Genomic DNA, 21,471 nt, shown 5'->3' with positions numbered 1-21,471 from the left:
GAGTGGGTAGGGTGTGGTGAATAAGAGGGTGAGATGTCCAGGATGAGGTAAGAGGGGCAGGCAGCACTCAGACACTCAGGCTTTGTTTTATTCTGAGTGCAAAATTTAAGCAGAAGACAGACCTGAGTGTCTTTCTGGATCCTGTGTGAGGAATGGATTAGAGCAAAGAATCAGCAAACTGTGGCCTGGACTACCTATAAGCTAAGGATGGTTTTCACATTTTCAAATGGTTGAGAAATATCAAAAGAGTAATACTTTGTGGGAGATGAAGGTTATAGGAAATTAAAATATCAGTGTCTTAAAATAAAGTTTTATTGGAACACAGCACACTTATTTTGTTTACAGACTATGGCTGCTTTTGCACTGCAATGGCAGAGATAAATAGTTGCAATAGAGATTGCATGGCCCCAAAATCCTAAAATAGCTACTATCAGGCCCTTTACTCCAAATCTATGCTGACCCCTGGATTAGAGGGAGACAAAGCAGGGAGACCAATGAGGAGGTTGCTGCAGTCATCCAGGCGTAAGACCATAGTGGGTTTTTCTAGGGTGGCAGCCATGGAGGTGCTCAGTGCACGGGTTGAAGAAGTATTTGAGGAAATCGATAGAACTTCCTGATAGGTTAAATGTGGATGGTTAAGGGGGAAAGATATTTCAAAATAACTCCCAACTGTGATCTTGGATTGGAATCGGAACCACAGTAGGACATCAGTGGAGCACTTGGCAAAATTTGCATAAAGTCTGTTGATTAGATAACAGTATTATTAGCGCTAATTTCCTCATCTTGATAATTGTATTGTGGTTATGTATGATGTTACAGTTGGGGAATTAGGGAAGAGTATATTGAAATCCTTTGTAAACTTCTTACAACTCTTTGTAAGTCTGAGATATTATTTCAAAATGAAAAGTTAAAAGATAAAAATAAATGAAAGCAAATGAAGTAAAACCAACTCCCTGGTTTTCAGCTTGAAGTGCCATTTACTGAGATGGGGGGAAATGTGAAAGAGGCGAGAGGAAGATCAAGAAAGGAAGATCCAGACGTCGCTCTTGGACACATTGGGTTTGAGATACTGATGAAATGTCCGAGTGGATCTGTCAAGATGGCAGGCCAGGCACTCTGGACATCATGGATGAGCCCTGAAACCTGGGGAAGGTACGGAAACCATGCGACTCAGCCTCGGAATGGGAGCTCTGCGCCCGAGGTGAGGCAGGACCATGTGGTGCAGCAGCATGGAGTGCATGCGTCTGGAGTGTCTGTGGTATAACAGGCATTCTGCTCAGCACTTGAGCCTCTCCACAACCCTTTCCAGCAGGACTGATTCTTCCCAGTTTACAAAGGAGGAAGCGTGGTTCACAGAAGTGCTAAGATTAACGCAAGGACACAGCTAGGAAGTGCGGGCTATCGGACCCCAACACCTGTCAGGGGTTTTCCCACGTGGTGACGCTTAGCGTCCAGGGCAGAGATGGGTTTATTTGTTTTCTAGGGCTGCTGTAACAGGTGACCACAGACTGGATGGCTTCAAACAACAGAAATTACTTCTTTACTGTTCTGAAGGCCAGAAATCCAAATCAAAGTGTGAGCAGGGCCACGCTCCCTCTGCAGGCTCTGAGGGAAGAGTCTTTACTTGCCCTTCTCGTAGGTTCTGAGGGCTACCGGCAGTCTAGCAATCTTTGCAATCCCTTTAGTTTCATCATATCACTCCGATCTCTGCCTCTGTCTTCACATCATCTTCTCTGTGCCTTCTCATCTCCCTCTGCTCAATCTTATAAGAACACTCATCACCGCATTTCGAGCCTACTCAGATAATCCAGGATGAGCTCCTCATCTTAAAACTCTTAACCACATCTGCAAAGATCCTTTTTTCCAAATAAAATAACATTCATAGTTTCTGGGGATTAGGAGGTGGATATACCTTTTCAGGGACCACCATTCACCCCGCCACACCGGGCTAGAGGAGGCCACAGCTGTTAGCCTTGGAAATCTAGTTTAAAAAAAAAACTTCTTGAACTTAAAAAGCAGGCTGCCTTTCAGAGTTTCTCTTCATCCCATTTCACAAATATGTCTCTTTGCAGAATGAATTAGCGGCTTAAGTTCTGCCAACACAAATGTGGCCTGGTCTTCTAGACCGCCTATAATTATGACAAAACTCTCAAATTCTGGGGCCTTATGACATGGGATAGTCAAGCAGAGAGGGTAGTGTACAGTCAACGTGTCTGGGAGGATACCCACTCAGAGTGGAGGGTGCCCACGCAGAGTGGAGGGTGCCCACGCAGAGGACAGCGTGTAGGGCAGGAGGCGTGTAGCGTTGTACCAAGATACTTCTCCTGCCAGGCTATTGGCTTCCCCAAGAAGCAGCACAGTTACCCAGGCAGCTTCCTGCCTTCCTCTATGGGGACAAACTTAGCTGGGATTCCTTGGGCAAGTTTTATGTCACATGTCCTGGAGTTAACATGTCATAGTAGGGACAGGAGCCAAAGCAGGGCAGTGGGAAGAGGAAAATGTAAAGGAATGCAAATGTAGTTCTCCCGGTCCCACTAGCATGTGACTCACCCACTCATAGGAAACTGGCTTAGCTGTTACACAGAGAGAAAGAACCATTTTTATTTCTGCCACTTGGGATTTTTGCAGTCTTGCTTGGCATCGGAAGACTGAGTAAAGGCACTGACAGAACTCAAACCCCTGGTTTCTGATTCTCTGGTCCCCACTCTTTCCATGATGGCTATCAGACTGGTGAGAACTCCTGCGAACAGCAAAGAGCTTCTTCACCACCTTTATCAGACCTTCCCAGTAAAAAGCATATCGCCTGGAAATTATACTTCTATTTGTAGAACACTTTACAGTTTGCAAAGTACTTTCACATATATTATTTCAGCACAGCGGCAATTGCGCTGAAAACCTGGCTGCCGAGAAAAGTTTCCTGGCATCCTCTACCTACAACAGTATTTCACGACAGGATGTTGGTTTAGTGTGGGGATGGTGCTTCATCCCCACAGTAAAGACAGAAGGTGGGTTTTTTGGTATTTGCACAGCTGTCTGACACTTCCAAAGCTACTCAAAGTTGTATTTTTGAAAATGAATGCTATTCCCAGAGGGTGGGAGCCATGCCTCCACTTAGCATTATTATGAATGTATTCACAGTTGGGCATTTAAGTACGCATTGGAGATGCCGAGCAATAAGGACTCTGGATGCTGTATTCAGTCTGTTTCTAATCCTTTAGGAGGAATTTACATTTCAGTTCCCTGCAAACTCTGCAGAATCCTTGAGGCTGTCATGTGCAAACCACTGGACGCAGTAACTGTGTGTGGGAAGCCTGCACACACCATCCGCGTGGATTAAAGATGGGTTTGCAGACTCAGCAGAGTGTTTGGATCCATAAACAGCTTGATCAGAATCCGAGTCATGTATCAGCCTGCACCAGAAAAATGATTCCTACTAGATGGAAATTTCCCACAGAAAGGTCAGAGTTCAAAGCAGTCACTGGTTTCTACCCCTTTAACAGCAAGTCCCTGGCTCATCGATTTTAAAGCTAGGAGAGATCTGAGAACACCCAATCCCTCCCCTTGATTTTATGAAGAGACTTAGGCATAGAAAAGTGAAATGATGAGTCCAAGGTCACATAGTCTAAGAAAGAACAATGCTCTTTCCACTGCGCTATATTATTTGTTCCAGAAATCATCTAAGCCACATATTGTTTTGCAGATCAAAGAAACTGGCATTAGTTAGGGTCATGCTCATGGTCTGCCCAGCTTCCAGTGTGAACACGAGACCTTGATTTGCAATCACCAGCAACTTTTGAATGAATTACCTTGTGATGACTTATGTCAAAGGCAGTGTCACAGATAGGACCAAAACACCTATAAACCAGGTTTCACGCCATGGTCTTTCCATGACAAGAGACCAGAGCAGTGTTGCCCCATTCACCTCGTTATCAGATTAGCAGCATCAAAAAAATGTGTATTAAATGCTTTTGTCCACCCTGCACCTAATGGTTCACCAGATGGGAATGGACGAACATCAAGCCCCTAGGCAGACATTTTGCAGTGAAACAAAGCAAAACCCAGGGAAAGAATGCCTCAGAGCACAACCTGAAACAAAGCGCTTTACTGGCCTGTGTGAGGCAAGTTTCCACTGGTCACATGTAGTTTGTTTAATCCACCATGGAAAACTCCTCAATCCTAAAAACAGACTCTGGGGAAACCTGGCATTAAGCAGAACGTTCCCTTTGCTCATTAATCCATCATGGCTAACTATCGCCCCTGCTCTTCCATTTCTTACCCCCTCTGCCTGGATTCCTCTCCCTCTCTTCCCTACCCCAATCTCCCAAGATTCAGTTTAAGTGTCACCTTCTCTGGGAAGACTTCCTTGACACTGCCCCTTCTTTATTCCACTTCAAGCTCAGTTAAAGTGTCCTGTTTCTGTGTCCCCCACCCCACCAGACCCAATGCTTCCTCTCACTAAGCTTATCAGACTCTATGGTAGCTGTAGGTTTACTTGTCTATTAAAAGGCCCACTCCATGGGGCCAAAGAACATTTTTCATTTCATCATTCTCTTTGACTGGAATAGTTCCAGGAACAGAGCAGGTTTTTGATAAATGTCAGTAGAATAAATGAAATTTGAATTCTTTTGCCTGCCATTCAACTTCGCCCTTTGTTTGGCCTCTCTTACTTTGCAAAACTGATCCCCTGTGTAATCAGTTTTCTCATCTTTAAGCTGTCTCCTTACCAGACTCATAAATGTCAATGCCTCCAAGCCAAATACCATCAGGGACACTCCTGTCCACAGTTGAACTTTGGGTTTAGTGCTCATTGCAACAGAGGAGGCATACCATGGGGAATGGTGGGACATCTCTGTAAGAAGGTGTTAGAAAGAACTTATAGGACTGGCTTCTGCCGAATGATTTGGATAAGGGTTCAAAGAAGTGGGGCTTTGCTTTGGATTGGAGGCTGGTAGGAAATGGGGGTAATTCTATGATTGGGTATTGACAAATGCTATCTAAAAGGTGGGAGGAATGAAGCAAAGCCAAGGCTGTGGTTGACAAAGAAGCCTCAGTCATTCATATTAGCCAAAATAATAGGGGGTAGCTTTGTCATTTTTGTGGTTTGGACAATGTTCATACTTTTGCCTGCGTTCAGATATGATTGATCATGTTTTTGCGTTGACCTATCATAGCTAGGGTTGCCGGGCAGGACTTCCCGCCTGTTCTCAGGAATGTTTTTTGCTTTCCCATTCCCGAATCCTGAGATATAAACTGTTTACTGTTCTCCACGATGAATCGTTTCCACAAAGTGATGGCCGATGCTACCAACGACCTGGGTTCAGGAGCCGGTTTTCCCGATTTCCCGACCAACTTTTCTTGGGATTTGGGAATGGGAAAACGAAAAAAATTCACGAGAACAGGTGGGAATTCTCACCCGGAAACCCTAAGGTCACAGAGTGGCCTTGTCTGGTGTTGTTTGGTGAAATTGTTGATTTTGACAGAACACTAGGCCTGCTCCCAGATGCCAGGGGCTGCTTTTCTCTTATAACTCGCACCCATGCCTAACTTGTATCAAGCTGTTTCTCTGCCTAGGAGGCTCTTCTCCCTCCCCCAGCCAACTTCATGAAATCCCCGTTTCCCTGTGAGGCTTTCCTAAATACTTGCTCCATTCGATGATCTTTTCTGAATGCATCTAAAAGTCTTGGTTGGCATGCCACAATTTAGTACTCAACTGTGTTCTATCTGGAATTGTTTTGACTTGTTTCACATTATTTCTCTTCTCTTCTCAGTAGGCTGTATCCCTCCAGAAATGAGCACCCTGCTGAGGTGAAACTAATGGCTGGTCTGAGTAAAAGGGAGGCAGCTTGCTTTTGCAACACAGCTCTGAAAACACCAGCTACCAGACAGCAGGGGAGAAGCCACCAGCCTGCCCCCTGGGTGGCTGTCATTTGTAACACTCTGAGCTGATCTTCCCATCAAAAACGCATTTTCGAATTTTTCTTCCCAGGCATTCATTTTCTTCCAAGAGTTATATTTTGAAGTGTCTTTCATCCTCACCTGTCCCTGAGTGCAGGCTTTACTGTCAATGCATTTTTGTTTCCTCTTACCCTACCGAAGTGCCTGGCAGCGGGTTTAGCGGGTGGAAGAAAAGACCCAGCAGTTCCCAACTAACCTCAGCTTCCGCCTGGCTCGTCGCGGAAAGTGGGGTGCATCCCCGTCGGGCCAGGCAGGCCAGCGCAGCCTCACCTGTGAGTCACTGCCTCGGCGTTTGGCAGAAGACGTGCACAAGACCCTAAGCAGGATTGGCCCGGCACGCCCTCCAGCCCCTCATTGCTCTAGGCTGCGCCCCAGGCGGACATGTAGCAGGTTTGGGGAAACGTTAGTTAATAGCTGCGAGTTTCAACCACTCTCCACAGAGAAGCTGAGATTCTACTAAACCGGAGAGATTACATACTCTATACTGATCGCAAAGTTTGTAGGCGGAAAAGAGGTCGGTTTCCACCGCTGGGAAGTGGCCAGCTTTCTACAAAGCCACCTCCCACTAACTGTACGGATCAGCCAATCCCGAAGCCCAAGGGGTCATGATCGCCAATTAAAAGACAGAGAGGGCGGAGCTGAAGCCTTAATTCGCACCTGGTCGGCTGTGGACCCTCTGAAGCCTGGCAGCGCCGCGTCTGAAGAGGCTTCAAGTGGGGTGGCCTGGCACTGGCTGCCATCTTTATTCCTGGCAGGTCCGCGGACTTTCGACTAGCTCAGGACCAACACGTAGGTGCTATCCCATTTCCCGAGGGAGCCTATGAGCACCACCCCTCACACACTTCCCAGGTATCCGCGCGCGCCCCCGCCTTCCCGGGAGAGGCGGGGCCTCTCCGGCAGGGGCGGGGCCGGAACTAGAAGCCAGTTTGGAAGCCTTGAGCCTGTTTGGCGGGAAGTTGGCATGTTTGGCGGGAAGTTGGACCAGTTCCCTGGTCCTCGCCTTTTTTCTCCCCAGAGGCTTCTCAATCTTCCCTCCATAATCTCGGCATAGAACCCCTTCGCACGGAGGACGCGATGGCTCCCAGGAAACGCCCAGAAACCCGGAAGCCCCCTGAGGTGGTTGTGTGCCCCAAGAGCAAGAGGAGCAGAAGTCCCCCGGAGCTGGAGCCCGAGGCCAAGAAGCTCTGTGTGAAGGGCCCCGGTACTGCCTGCGCCTGCTGCTTTGATAATTCCGTCATTTGGGGTTCTCACGCAGGAGGCTGGAGTGGGGGATGGGTGCGTCTAGGTTCCTGAGGCTGTTCCACGTTTCAGATGCCTCGAGCTGTGCAGATTGTCTGCAGGGCTTTTGGCACCAAAGAGCTTGGGCTTACCCTCTCTCAGGTGACGGGAGAGGCAGATGAGCTCCATTACATCAGCCACAACGGACTTTTCAAATTCCTTGTTTGTATCTGGATTTTGACACACTAAGGACTACTTAAAATAATCCTACCTTGCCTGGTGGTGTGTGTGCTGAATTTAAATAGGGTTATTAGCTGTATGTCCTTCGTTTCAGCTGTGAGAGCCCTCAATTTCCTCCCTTCCTTAGAAAACACATTCTCAGGCTTATTGAAGCTAGAACCTAGGGCTATGAGGAGTGTGAGGGAACTCAGAAAGACTGGAGCAGGGGGTCGTTGAAGTGTTTTTTTTGTCCACGAAAAGAAAGAATTGGTTATCAAGAGGCCGGATTCATAGAGATCAGATCTTCAAATACATCTTGGTGATCCAGAGTTGTTTTATTCCTCGTCTAAGTGGCTCTGCCTCCCCAAAAGTAGCTTAGTTAATTTAGAGCCATGCCGGACTCTCTGGATCCTGTTGGTTTTCAGGAGAACAGATTAAACTTGGGGCCAACAACTGGTCACCTCTATATTATTTTAATATAGGATTTAAAGATACTTCTTTTCCCAAACAGTCACTTCTACGCTGCCCTAAACTTTTTATTGTGCATTATACGTGATTTTAAAATTGTCACCCAACCTTAGCACAAGTTTTCCAATCCAAACTGGGAAGAGCTCTGCATATACTTTATTCTTGTGTGTTTCTTTGGCTCAGCTCTCAGGACCTCTGCACCATCATATTTAGTTTCACTTCAGAATTACTATTTGGGGGGAGGAGCTGAATCCCTACTTACTATTTCTTGTGCTGGGTGAGACTGAGCGGACCATGGAAAAGGCTTGGGAGGTGATGAGAGAGATTGACTATGCCGAAGGAAACAACAAGGCTTTCTTTCTGAGATTTCGGCTGAAAAGCCTTTCTTGAGTGAGATCGGAGAGGAAAATATGTGTTCTGCTTGGCAGGTTCTAGCAGAAGATTTGACTCAGGCTGCCTTTGGGCAGGGTTGGCTAGCCTGCGCGTCCCGCCACTATGCAAGAGCATCGTCAGGGCCCTCCATCACCATAAGCTGGGCAAAGCTGCTTGGCCATCATTACAGCAGGTGAGGCATTTCCTGGCTGAACTGCTCAAGGGTTTGCTCAAGGGTGCCTTTTTACAACTGGATGCTCCAAAATTAGATGCTGGGTTGGTTCAGTGGTTTGTCAGAGTGGTCAGATCACACCACCTTGGGGATTGGCCTACTGGGCACTCAGCCAGGTAGAAGTCTTAGGCTGTAAAGGTCCCAGCTGAAGTGTACTCTGCCCTCTTCCTCTCCAAGATTAGTTCATTCATAACTGCAAATGTTTTCACGCACAGAGCCAGGCAGTGAGTGTTCCTTTGGTGGGAGGACTTGGCCCTAGGGCTCATCGATGGAGGAGGCAGAGTTTGGCAATTTATGTAGGACTTGGGTTTTCATTCAACTTAATTCTTTTCTTTCTGTGTCAGTGTCTCCAGCAGTCCTTTGTGCACTCTCTGGCTTCTTACCGGATATTCCATAAGGCTGCCCCCTTTGACAGAAGGGCCACATCCTTGGCATGGCACCCAACGCACCCCAACACCCTGGCTGTGGGTTCCAAAGGGGGAGATATCATGCTCTGGAACTTTGGCATAAAGGACAAACCTACTTTCATTGAAGGGGTGAGCAGTTCCCTGTGCCAGATAACTGTGCTGAAGAAGTGTGGAAGGAATGAAAAGTAATCCAGTAAAAAGGAGATAATTGGGAGCAAAAGTAACTGTGGGTATTTTCAAACAAGTAAATGGTAATGTTACTCAAATCTTTACTGAGTGCCTGCCCTTAAAATATTAGAAGGTATAAAATGTTGATCACCCTCTACGTAGTAAGTCACCACATCGAATAGAATAGAATCTAAGCCCCTTCATAACTCTTGACCTCATCTTGTACTGCTGTATTTTCTAACTTCCTGTGCTTTAGCCACACTGGCTATTTTTATTCCTGAAACTGGGTCTTTTTGCAGTTGCTCTTCCCTTTGGCTGGAGTGCTCTTTCCCAGGGTCTTCTCATGGCTGGCTCCCTTTTATTATTCAGGTCTCCCCTCATCACACTTCTTCAATGAGCTCTCACTGACCACTCTGTCTAAAGTAATCTGTATCCCAATCCCTGTCTCATTACCCTGCTTCACTTTCCTCCCCCCACAATGTTTATCAATATTTTGAAATGTTTTACGTATGTACTTACCTTGCCCACTTGAAAGTAAGCTGCATGATGGCAGGGACCATGTCTTTCTAGTAGACCATTGCATCCTTCGTACCTAGGATGATGTTTGGCCTATAGTAACGGCTTCCTATTTGTTGAATGAATGAGAAGCTTGAAGCGTAACTGGGTAGATGGGATGTATACATACACAGTAACTAGGAAGAACGTCTTGGAAATTAGAGTCAGTAGAGAAGGCTTCACGGATGAGTGAGGAGTGAGGAAGAACAATATTTATTGAGAAACGGAGAGGAAAGGAGGAAAGACAGAGTGTGTTTGGAATAAGGTTTGGCATAGAGGTTTTTCGGGATGTTCTTAGTCATGCACGTTTATCCTCAGTTGCTGAGGGGTGGTGAGGATGTTGGTCCTCCCACCAAATAGAAGACCGTTAGCTTGCCCAAGCTAAGTGCTGACATTGGATGGCTGTACTACCTACCAAAAGTGATTCTCTGGATTTTGAGTAGGAACCACAAAGTCATATGCCTAAAAGAGCCAAACAGGTAAAAGAATGATGTAAGGTGGTGGGGTCGGTGATAAACGAGATGGTTCACATGCAAGAATCTAGGTCCCATGGTTATTCTCATTTGTTTTTTCCAAATGAAACCTGAAAGCCTTATTTTTTACATAAAATGTTCTGATTTTTAAAAATTGTGATGGAATACACATAATATTTACCATCTTAACCATTTTTAAATGCAGAGTTCAATGACATTAAGTACATTCACTTTGTTGTGTAACCAGTCTCCAGAACATTTTCATCTTGCAAATCTGAAACTCTGTACCCATTAAATACTGATTCCCATTCCTCTATGCTTCCAACCCCTAGCAACCACCATTCTACTTTCTGTATCTCTGATTTTCACTATTCTTTTGTAAGTATCTCATATAAGTGGAATCACACAATATTTATCCTTTTGTGACTGGCTTATTTCACTTAGCATAATGTCCTCAAGGTGAATCTGTGTTGTAGCTTGTGTCATAATTTCCTTCCGTTTTAGACTGTATAATATTCTACTGTCTATTTACTGCATTTTGCTTATCCAGTCATCTGTCAGTGGACACTTGGATTGCTTCCACCTTTTAGCTCTTGTGAATAATGCTGCTATGAATATGGGTGTAAAAATCTCTTTGAGTCCCTGCTTTCAGTTTTTTTGGGTAGATACCCTGAAGTGGAATTGCTGGATCATATGGTAATTCTATTTTTAATTTTTTGAGGACCTGCCATACTGTTTAAATGGTGCGTAGAGGTGCCACCATTTTACATTCCCAACAACAGTACACAAGGGTTTCAATTTAAAATATCTTGATTTTTTCATGTCAGGATCTAAATAAAACTAAACATGCTCATATAGTTAAATAAAACACATTTGTGAACTGGATTCAGCTTCAGCTCACTGCTTGTCTATCTCTGGAACCCAGGACGAGTTCTCTTTAAGTGGAGGGTTAGGAGAGAACCCATCAGAAAAGGTCAGTTTAGACAGGTTTGGGAGAATAGGACTGAAGCTATGAGATGGGTATTGAAGAAAACAAGTGCCTGAAGCTACTAGAAGAAAGGCAGCCAGTGGAGTGCTGCGGACGGAGTTCGGTGGGCTTCCTGCCCAGCCTGTGAGACAGGACCAGAAGGGGCAGTTTTAAACTGAAGTCAAAAACAAAGCTCAGGCAGGAAGAGATTTTTCCCCCCCTTAGGAATCCAGGACATGGGCATAGAGAAAATTAAGAAGTAGCCTAAGGCTGTCCTAGGGGAAGAGCCTCCCAACCAAAAGGGGAATGATAACTGCTTTGAACTTGTGCCAGGCTGGGGCTGCTTTTGGTTTACATCACCCTTATAATGTGCATTGAAATGAAGTTTCCTCGCACGATTGTGGAGATTAGTCTGGGCATTTGAACTTTGTGACTAGCAGGGAGCTAGGTTGGAGCACAAGAATATTATGGTGGTCTAGAGAAATGTCTGCTTTTACTCCCAGATACTGACAGCAGAAAGTTGATTTGAGACCAGTGACTGGAAGAGCAGCAGTGCCTCATGTTGTCACTTCTTTAGTCATCTGACCTGGACTCTCATCTTTACATCTTTCAGACCATTGGCAAGGGAGCATGTATTACATTTTTGAAATGAAGATAGCTTTATTTATTTTCATTATCAAAATGGTCCATGCTCATCATAAGAAATTCAAATAAAAGGAAAAGTATAAAGAATCAAGTAAATATTGCCTGAAATCCCCATTTTGTACGTCTTTCTGTGTGTATATACAGTATTACACACACCCGTACTTCTACTTAGATTGTACATAAATATTCTATCCTAGAATCTGGTGTATATTACTTACTGCATCAGATATTCTAGCTTAATCATACCATACCCCATGATCACTTAAAAATATCCTATAATTTCTCTTTTAAAAAATGCTTTTGATAATGGTATCAGGGTAATGCAGACCTCATAAAGAGTTGGGAAGTGTTCCCTCTTCTTGTGTTTTCTAGAATAATTTGCATTGAAATAGTACTATTTCTTCCTTAAATTTTTCATAGAATTCACTAGTGAAGCCATCTGGGCCTGGAGTTTGTTTTTTTTGTTGGAAGGTTTTTAACTATATAGTCAATTTTCTTAATAGATACAGGGCAATTTAGGTTATCTGTTTCTTGTTGAATGAGCTTGATAGTTGATCTTTCAAGTAATTTGTCCATTTTATATGAGCTGTTGAATTTAGTGGCATAAAGTTGTTCATAGTATTCCCATATCATCTTTTCTTTGTATATAGGATCTGTAGTGATGTCTCCCCTCATATACTTGATATTGGTAATTTCTTTCTTCTTTTTTTTTTCCTGATCAGTCTTGCTAGAGGTTTATCAATTTCAGTTTCATTGATTTTCTGTAATTTTTATATTTTCTTTTTCATTGATTTTTGCTGTTTTCTTTCCTCTGCTTACCTTGGGCTTAATTTGCTCTTTTTTTTTTTTTTCTCATTTCTTAAGATGGAAGCTTAGACTGTTTAATACCTTTCTTCTTTTCTAATTAACCACTTAATGCTTTTAATTTCCCTCTAAGTATTTCTTTAACTTCATATCACAAATTTTGTTGTGTTTTTTATTTTCATTTAGTTCAAATTATTTTCCACATTTTTTATTATTTCTTTTTTGACATATTGGTTATTCTTATGTTGTTTAATTTCCAAATATTTGGGGATTGTTGAAATATATCACTGTTATTGATTTCTAGTGCTATTCTGCTATGAACAGAAAGCATTTTATATGATTCCAGAGTTTTTACATTTTAAACTTGTTTTATGGCCCAGCATAGGGACTATCTTAGTGAATGTTCCATGTGCATTTGAAAAGAATGTGTATTCTGCTGTTTTGGAGTGAATTATTCTCTAAATGTCAATTAGGTTAAGTTGGTTGATAGTGTTCAAATGTTTTACCCTTATTGATTTTCCGTCTTTTTATCGATTATTGAGAGAGGAATATTGGAATCTCTAACTATAAAATTGTGTCTCTGTTTTCCTTTAGTTTTTGTTTCAAGCATTTGGAAACTGTTATTAGGTGTTTACACATTTAGAATTACATCCTTTCGACAAACTGACCCCTTTGTCATTCTGCGATGTCTCCCTTTATCCCTGGTAATATTTCTTGTTCTGAAATCTTCTTTGTTTGATATTAATATAGCTACTCCAGCTTTCTTCTGATTAATGTTTGCATGGTATGTCTTTTTCCATCTTTTTATTTTTAACATATTTGTGTATTTGTATACAAAATTTGTATATAAAAAAGTATTTTTTAAAAACCAACCTGACAAAAACTGGCATTTAATTGACCATTTATATTTAATATGATTATTAATATGATTGGGTTTAAATCTGTCATCTTACTACTATTTGTCTCATCTTTGTTCCATTTTCCTTTTTTTCTTCCCTTATTTTTGGTTGAGTACTTTTTATGATTCCATTTTATATCTACTATTGGATTATTATATTATACTTTTCTTCCCTTCCCTTTTCTCTTTTAGTGGTTGTTCCTGGCTTTCCAATATACAGCTTTAACTCATCATTGGCCCTCAAATAATATACCACTTCACATGTATTGTAAGAATCTTACAACTATATTTACTTTCATTTTCTCCATTCTCTCCTTGTCCTACATTTTATATGTATATATGTTATAAACCTCACAATACATTAGTATTTTTGCTTCATATAGTCAGTTGTCTTTTTTTGTTTACTCTGTATGGAGTATAATTGATATATAAACTATAGATATTTAAAGTGTACAATTTGATGAGTTTTGACATGTGTACAATCATGAAACCATCACTACAATTAAAATAATGAACACATCCATCACCCCAAAAGTTTTCTCATGCCCCTTTGTAATTCCTTTCTTTCTACCCTCTGTCATGTCCCCTGAAAACCATTAATCTGCTTTTTATCCCTATTGATTAATTTGCATTTTCTACACTTATATAAATGGCGTCATACAATATACTTTTTTCTGCCTTCTTTCACTCAGTATAATTTTTTGAGATTCATCTACATTTTTGTGTTTATCAATAGCTTTTATTTCTAAGTAGTGTTCCAGTGTATTGATATACCACAATTTATCCATTCACTTGTTGAAAGACATTTGGATTTTTTCTAGTTTTTGACTGTTGCAAATAAAGCTGCTATGAACATTCATGTACAAGTCTTTGTGTGGATATACAACGTATGTTTCTATTTTTCTTGAGTAAGTACCTAGTTGTGGAATGGCTGGGTTGTAGGGTTAGGTATCTTTTAAAGATATTTTTTAAATGAGGAAAAAAAAACTAATAAAAACCCACATACTTGCCATTTCCAGTGCTTTTCATTCCTTTGTGAGATCCAGAATTTCTTTTGGTAACATTTTCCTTCTGATATGAAGTCTACTCTCATTCTTATGTATCTCTATTCATGGTTTTTCTTTTTTTCTTCTGGCTACTTTAAAAATGATTATGATTTGCTTGGTGTCTTTTATGTTTCTTCTGATTGAGGTTCATTGAGATTCTTAGATCTGTGAGTTTATAGTTATCAAATTTGGAAAATGTTAGGCCAATATTTCTTTAAATAATTTTTCCCTCCCCGCTCCTTTTTTTGGGGGGGAATCCCGTTATGTATATGTTAGGTTACTAGGTATTGTCCTACATGCTGTTCATAGTTAGAAGCAGAAATCCACATTTAATACTTTTAATAGTTTATTTGAGGGTTTAAACTTTTTTCCTATACAATCTTTCCTACACATCTACAAATAATGGGAGTTTGATTTCTCCCTTTACCATTCTTATACTTCTTTTTTGCTTTAGTCTGTTGGCAAAGACCTCTGGTACATTGTTGAATATTGGTGAAGGCAGGTATCTTTGTCTTATTCTTGATCGTAGAAGACATTTATATTTTATCATTATGATTACTGCTAATTTTGATTGTGGTAAAATATACGTAACAGAAAATCTACCATTTTAACCATTTTTAAGTGTATAGTTCAGTAGCATTAAGTATATTTACATTGTTGTGCAACCATCACCATTGTCCATCTCCAGAACTTTTTCATCATCCCAAAATAAAACTCTGTACCCATTAAACAATGAATCTCTAATACCTTTTCCCCCTGCCCAACTTACCTTCTTTCTGTCTTTATGAATTCGACTATTCTAGGTACCTCATATAAATGGAGTCATACAATATTTGTCCTTTTGGGTCTGGCTTTCCTTAGCATAATATTTTTAAGGTCCATCCAGGTTGTAGCATGTATCAGTACTTCATTCCTTTTTATAAATGAGTAATATTCCATCATATGGATATACCACATTTTATTTATCCATTCTTCTCTTAATGGACATTTGGGTTGTTTCCACCTTTTGTTATTATTAATACAACTGCTATGAACAGTTATGTAAAAATTTTTGTTTGAATGCTTGTTTTCAGTTCTTTTGGGATTATAACTAGGAGTGCATTTGTTTTTAAAACTTGTTTGTTTTTAAGTATCCTTTATCAGATTAAGTAAGTGCCCCTTTTATTCCTACTTTGCCTAAAGTTCTTATTATGAATGATAATTGAATTTCATCAAATACTTTTTGTATCTATTGAGATCAGCATATGATTCTTCCCCTTTATTCTGTTAATGTGGTAAACTATACTGATTGTTTTTTGTTTGGTTGGTTTATTAGTTATATTTTTTTCATTTAATTTTTCTTTTATTTTTCACTTTTTTACATCTACAATTTCTAGCAAGTGATACTGCTTTTTTTAAAATTGTGGTAAAAGAACATAACCTAAAATTTGTTATCTGAACCATTTTTGAGTGTACAGTTCAGTAGTGGTAACTATATTCCCATTGTTGTGCAACAAATCTCCAGAACTTTTTCAGCTTGTAAAACTGAAACTGTATACCCATTGAATAACAATTCCCCACTTCCCCTGCCCTTCAGCCCTTGATAACTACAATTTTTCTGTTTCTATGTCTTTGAACTGTTTTACATACCCCTAAGTTTTGATGGTCTTACTGTGGTTATGTAGGAGAATGTTTTTACATATGTGGGATATACACAGTAAGGTGTTTGAGGATGATGAGACATCATGTTGGCAATTTATTATCAAATGGTCCCAGAAAAACAGTTTTTTGGGCTATTCTTGCAATTTTTCTATGAGTTTGAAATAGTTTGAAAATAAAGTTTCAAAAAAAAATGCTAATATTATAGCTACCTTAAATATGTAGTATATTCACCAGTGAAGCCACCAAGATCTAGAATTTATTTTGCAAGAAAGTTTTTCATCGTGAATTCAATATCTTTAATAGATCACCAGACTATTCAGATTTTCATCTTCTGTCATTTTGGCAAGTGTGTATTTTTCTAGGAATTTGCCCTTTCATCTGAAATTTCAAATTCAAGATTGTTTATGATACCCTCTTATAACTTATGTTTATGTCCCTTTTCCATCCATTAAATTGGTTATTTGTGCCTTCTCATTTGTTTGGTCAGTCTCACCAGGGATTTATCAATTTTATTAGTCTTTTCATGGAACCAACTTTTGGCTGTGTTGACTCTCCCCACTGCATATTTGTTTTGTGTTTCATTAATTTCTGTTCTTTATTTTTCTTCTACTTGCTTTGGCTTTACTTTCTTGCTAGTTTTACAACTTCTTGACATGGATGTTTGAGTCTTTGATTTTTAGCCTCTCTTTTACTATGAATAATGCTGCTATGAATATTTCAAGCTTTTCGGTAAACATATGTGTTCATTTATCTTGGTTATATATCTAGGAGTGAAATTGCTAAGTCATATGGTAACTTTATGTTTAATTTTTTGCCAAGCTTTTCCAAAGTGATTGCTCCATTTCGTGTTCCCACCAACAATGTAGGAGGACTTCAGTTTCTCCACATCTGTACCAACACTTGTGTTTTGTCCCCCCAGCTTTATCGAGGTATAATTGACAAAAATTTTGTCGATTTAAGATGTACAACATGATGTTTTAATACACATATACATTGTGAAATTATTACCACAAACAAGCTAATTAACATCCATCACATCACATACTTACCTTTTCGTTTGTGTGTGCTGAGAACAATTAGCAATCTTAGCAAATTTCAAGTATACAATACACTATTATTAACTGTAGTCACCATGCTGTACATTAGATCTTCAGAATTTTTTCCTCCTGCATAATTGAAACTTTGCACCCTTTGACCAATATTTCTCTATTTCCCCTATCACCCAGCCCCTGGCACCTTCCATTCAACTGTCTGCATTTATAGGTTTGAATTTTTTAGATTGCACATGTAAATAAGATCATACAGTATTAATCTTTCTGTGTCTTACTTATTGCACTTAGCATAACGTCCTCCAGGTTCATCCATGTTGTTGAAAATAACAAGATTTCTTTCTTTTTAAAGGCTGACTAAAGTTCTATTATATAAATACACCCCATTTTCTTTATCCATTCATCTATCAACAGACAGGTTGTTTCCATATCTTGGCTACTGTGAATAATAGCAATAAACTCAGGAGGACAGATAACGCTTTGAGAAACTGATTTCATTTCCTTTGGATATATACCCAGAAGTGTTATTTCATCATATGGTAGTTCTATTTTAAATTTTTTGAGGAAACTCCATACTGTTTTCCATAATGCCTCTACCAATTTACATTTCCATTAACAGTATACAAAAGTTCCCTTTTCTCCACATCCTTGCTAACGCTTGTTATTTTTTGTCATTTTGATGATAAGCTATTCTCACAGATGTCAGGTGATATCTCATTGCAGTTTTCATTTGCATTTCCCCAATTAGAGATGTTCTGCACCTTTTAATATTCCTATGGGCCATTTGTATGTCTTCTTTGGAGAAATGTCTATTCAAATATTTTGTCCAATTTTTAATTTAGGTCTATTTTTAATGTATATTAATCACAATTATCTTAAAACTGGTGTCCAGTATATCCAATATGTAGATCTCCTGTGTCTTACAACTGTTGTTTTTTTCTCTTAGTTATTGGTTATTTGGTCTTGTCCGCTGAGATACTGGATCATTTTAGATTTAATGCCAAATATTGAGTATGAAGACTTCTAGAGGTAGTTTGAACTTCTGAGTGGTGTTATTTTTCTCTAGAGATAATTAATTTTTTTCCTCTGCAGGCAGGGTGGAATCAGATCATGTCGGTCTGATCAGAGATTGAAATTATTTGAATCTGGACTTTATTCTTTGTGAGGGATGGCCTTTTTCCAGTTTGTTCTTATTTCTAGGGTCAGAGATCCTAACTGAAAGTTGGATTTTTTTCCAAGATCTCTCCTCCTCGCCAGGTCTGAACTCCAGTTTTTGCTGACGTGCCCTGTGAGACTGACAAAAGCTGTGCTCAGATTCTCAACCTTTAAGCCACCACTTTCAGTTCCGCTTCTGTGCTGTTCGGTGTTTGCTTTGAAGCCACAGCTTTCTAATCTGAAAAGCAGCATCCAAATGTCAGGCTTACTTTTCTGCTTCTCTTCTCTCTAGTATGTTGGTCAGCAAGTCCAACTTGATGCCTCAATAGCTCTCCATTCACTTCAGAAACTTTTCTTTAAAGACCTGTATTTTATCTACCTTTCTAGTTGTTCTCAGCAGAAGGTTGGCTTGACACAAGCTAATTCACCATCACGTGAATTAGAAGTCTCAAATATATTCCTTTTTCATGTTTTGTCCAGGTTTTCTTAGTCCGTCTCAGTGCAGGAGTTGGTCATAGACCATGCTTGCTAGAAGAACACTCATGCCTTTTAACTTAAAATGTTTATGTTTGTCTTTCTTACTGATGCTTTGACATAGGGCCTGTCCTTTCCTGGGAGGAAGGGTCCACTCATTAGGGTGCACCTGATCTTACATAAACCACACACATAATGTGTTCTTTAGAGGGTCTAGTTTCCATTTACGTAAAGTGGAGACGTAATTTACCTATAGTCCTGAAGCAACCTGATTCCATATTCTTTCTAAATTTTCATTACTTCCCACCCTAGTTTTTTATAAGTATCTTACCCACGTGTAATTTGAGAACTCTTATTTTTAGCAATTATTTTTTTCCCCTTCTTCCACCTACTCTCCCCACCCCACTCATGTTCAAGCTGTTGTTTCTCAGTCTAGCCGTGTAGGACACAGCTCCCTGGCCGATGCTGGTATTGCACTCCCCCCAGCTGAGGCAGTCAGTTGCCAGTTGTCGGTCAGCCGCTCACAGTAGCCCACAGCAGCACACAACAGCACACAACAGCCTACGGCAGCCCATGGCAGCTCACTCTGGCCTCCGGCTGCTCAGGGCGCCACACAGTATCCTGCGGCAGCACACAGCAGCTTAGGCCAACCTCTCAGCAGCCCAGCTCCAGGGAGAGCTGTTGTTCACAATTTTAGCTGTAGAGGGCGCACCTCACTGGTCCATGTGGGAATCAAACCAGCGACCTTGGTGTTATGAGCATTGCCTTCTAACCATTGGCCTAACCGGCCGCCCTAGAAATTCATTTTTATTTAATTTCTCTATATCATTCAACATGGCTTTCATAGACATAACAATGGTCTTTTTGCATGTATTTCATCAGCTTAATTAAATGACATGTTTAATTAAATGTGTAAATGTTTAGTTTAAATATTTAATTAAATGGTTAGCAAATTATGTGTGACTAAATTACATGTTCAATTAAATTACATAATTACAATCAAAAGTACAACTAGCATATACAGGTTTAAGAATAAACACAACTGACCCTTGGTAAGGAGGAGATTATCTCACGAGGAGCAAGGTTTTGTCAGACGACGGGCATTGGTTAGAATGTTCTATAGAGTGAATGGAAAGTGCCAGTTAGCGTGCTGAACGAATGAAGTGGATGTTTTGTATGAGACCTTGTAGAGGTCCATGAAGCTAGGGTAGTAGCGGCACAAGAAAGAAGTGAAGAAGGAACTCTTGGGAATGTAAAATTCTTAAAACAGTGCCTCATGCGTAACATGCACTTAGTAAGGTTAACCTAGTGATGTTATCATGATGATTTTCATCATCATTGCTTGGGATGTCGAGAAAAAATAGAAAGGAGCTCAGATCTGTCTCCTGCCCTCCTAACCCAGCCACTGTTCCGAGCTGAAGCTCTTCTAAAAAGAGCGCGGTGGGAGAAACAGCCACACAATGGAGTACTCAGCAATAAAATGGTACGAGCTATAGAAACACACAGCAACTTGGATGAATCTCAAGGACATTGTGCTGAGTGAAATGAAAGAAGCTAGTCTTGAAAGGCTGCATACTGTATGATCATTTATATGACAGTTTATCAAAGGCAAAACCATAGTCATGGGGGGAGGTGTGGCTACAATGGGGGGAGAGCAGGAGTTTTTTTGTGGTGACAACAATTCTGCGTCCTGATTATGGTGGTGGTTATTCACAACAATACATGTGTTAAAACTCATCCAAACTATATACTGAAAACAACCAAATTCACTGTATGTTAATTTAGAAAACTAAAACTAAAACTTGGAGAAATAGAGTACTGTGGAGAGTGTCTAGGCATGTAAGCAGGCCTGGCCCCACGTGCTGCCTGACTGGCACTTGTCTTGGGGACAAGTCATCCAGGCCTCCTCCTCTTCCTGGGCCATCATCACTCACTGGCTTTCCTCTCCCTTGTGTTAGATTGGAGCCGGAGGGAGCATCACTGGGCTGAAGTTTAACCCTCTCAATCCCAACCAGTTTTTCACCTCGTCAATGGAGGGAACAACTAGGCTGCAAGACTTTCAAGGCAACACTCTCCAAGTTTTTACCAGCTACAGCACCTACAAGTGAGTCGTTTCGTAGGGGAAAGGGCGCCTGAGCGCAGTGTAGTCTGGTGAGATCCCATTTCTTTTACCCACACCTGGGAAGAAAGGAAAGATGTTAGCCACTTTCCACGCTTCCCTCTCTTTCTTCAACTTTTTCTTTAGCTGCTCTTACTCTGATGCAGGTGTGTCACTGCTTTAGGGAGGGGTTCTGGAGCCTCAGCTCTTCTGTAAGTCGTTCCTGTATCAGACCAGACCTTGGTTCTCACTAGACAAGTCAACATGGTATTGGCCTAGAAAGCCACTTAAAGTCAGGAGCAGGAACTTAAGAACTTAAAATTTCATTCCCTACATTCACTGGTGTGTAAAGACCCAAGCAGTTCCATGATGGAAGTTTAAGTGGATAGAATGTCCAAGAGCAAGTGGCTGCAGAAACTAAAATGTGCTTGTCACTTTGATTTCTAGCCAGAGACATGACCCTGCTCCCTGAGGAATTGAGGGTGTGGGGGCATCTAACTAGCACTGGGTGTCATCCTGGGCTGCCCCACAGGAGTAAGAATCCATGAGCAATCAGGACAGGTGACGGGATAGACTCAGCTCGAGGTTTCTCTTCCACAAGAAACTCTCCCTCTGAGAGATATTTGT

General features: G+C 40.9%; 1 protein-coding gene across 2 annotated transcripts in view; it reads left to right on the top strand.

The window, feature by feature from the left end:
• Positions 1–6,589: 6,589 nt before the first annotated feature.
• The window catches only part of DDB2 (damage specific DNA binding protein 2), a 19,736-nt gene continuing 4,854 nt past the window's right edge, over positions 6,590–21,471 (top strand). The window contains exons 1-5 of one of the 2 annotated variants that reach the window (XM_081062057.1): positions 6,590–6,744; positions 7,007–7,156; positions 8,289–8,425; positions 8,809–9,000; positions 20,705–20,850. In XM_081062057.1, the coding sequence (XP_080918183.1) occupies positions 7,030–7,156; positions 8,289–8,425; positions 8,809–9,000; positions 20,705–20,850 (602 nt within the window). In that variant the 5' untranslated portion in view covers positions 6,590–6,744; positions 7,007–7,029. Of the gene's footprint in view, positions 6,745–6,859; positions 7,157–8,288; positions 8,426–8,808; positions 9,001–20,704; positions 20,851–21,471 lie in introns of those variants that run through there. The other variant, XM_081062058.1, reaches the window with a different exon arrangement.

Source organism: Rhinolophus hipposideros (genome assembly GCF_964194185.1).
Source record: "Rhinolophus hipposideros genome assembly, chromosome: 10".
NCBI classification, from domain to species: domain Eukaryota; kingdom Metazoa; phylum Chordata; class Mammalia; order Chiroptera; family Rhinolophidae; genus Rhinolophus; species Rhinolophus hipposideros.
The sequence above is the reverse complement of the archived record's forward strand: the minus strand, read 5'-3'. Positions and strand labels throughout refer to the sequence as shown.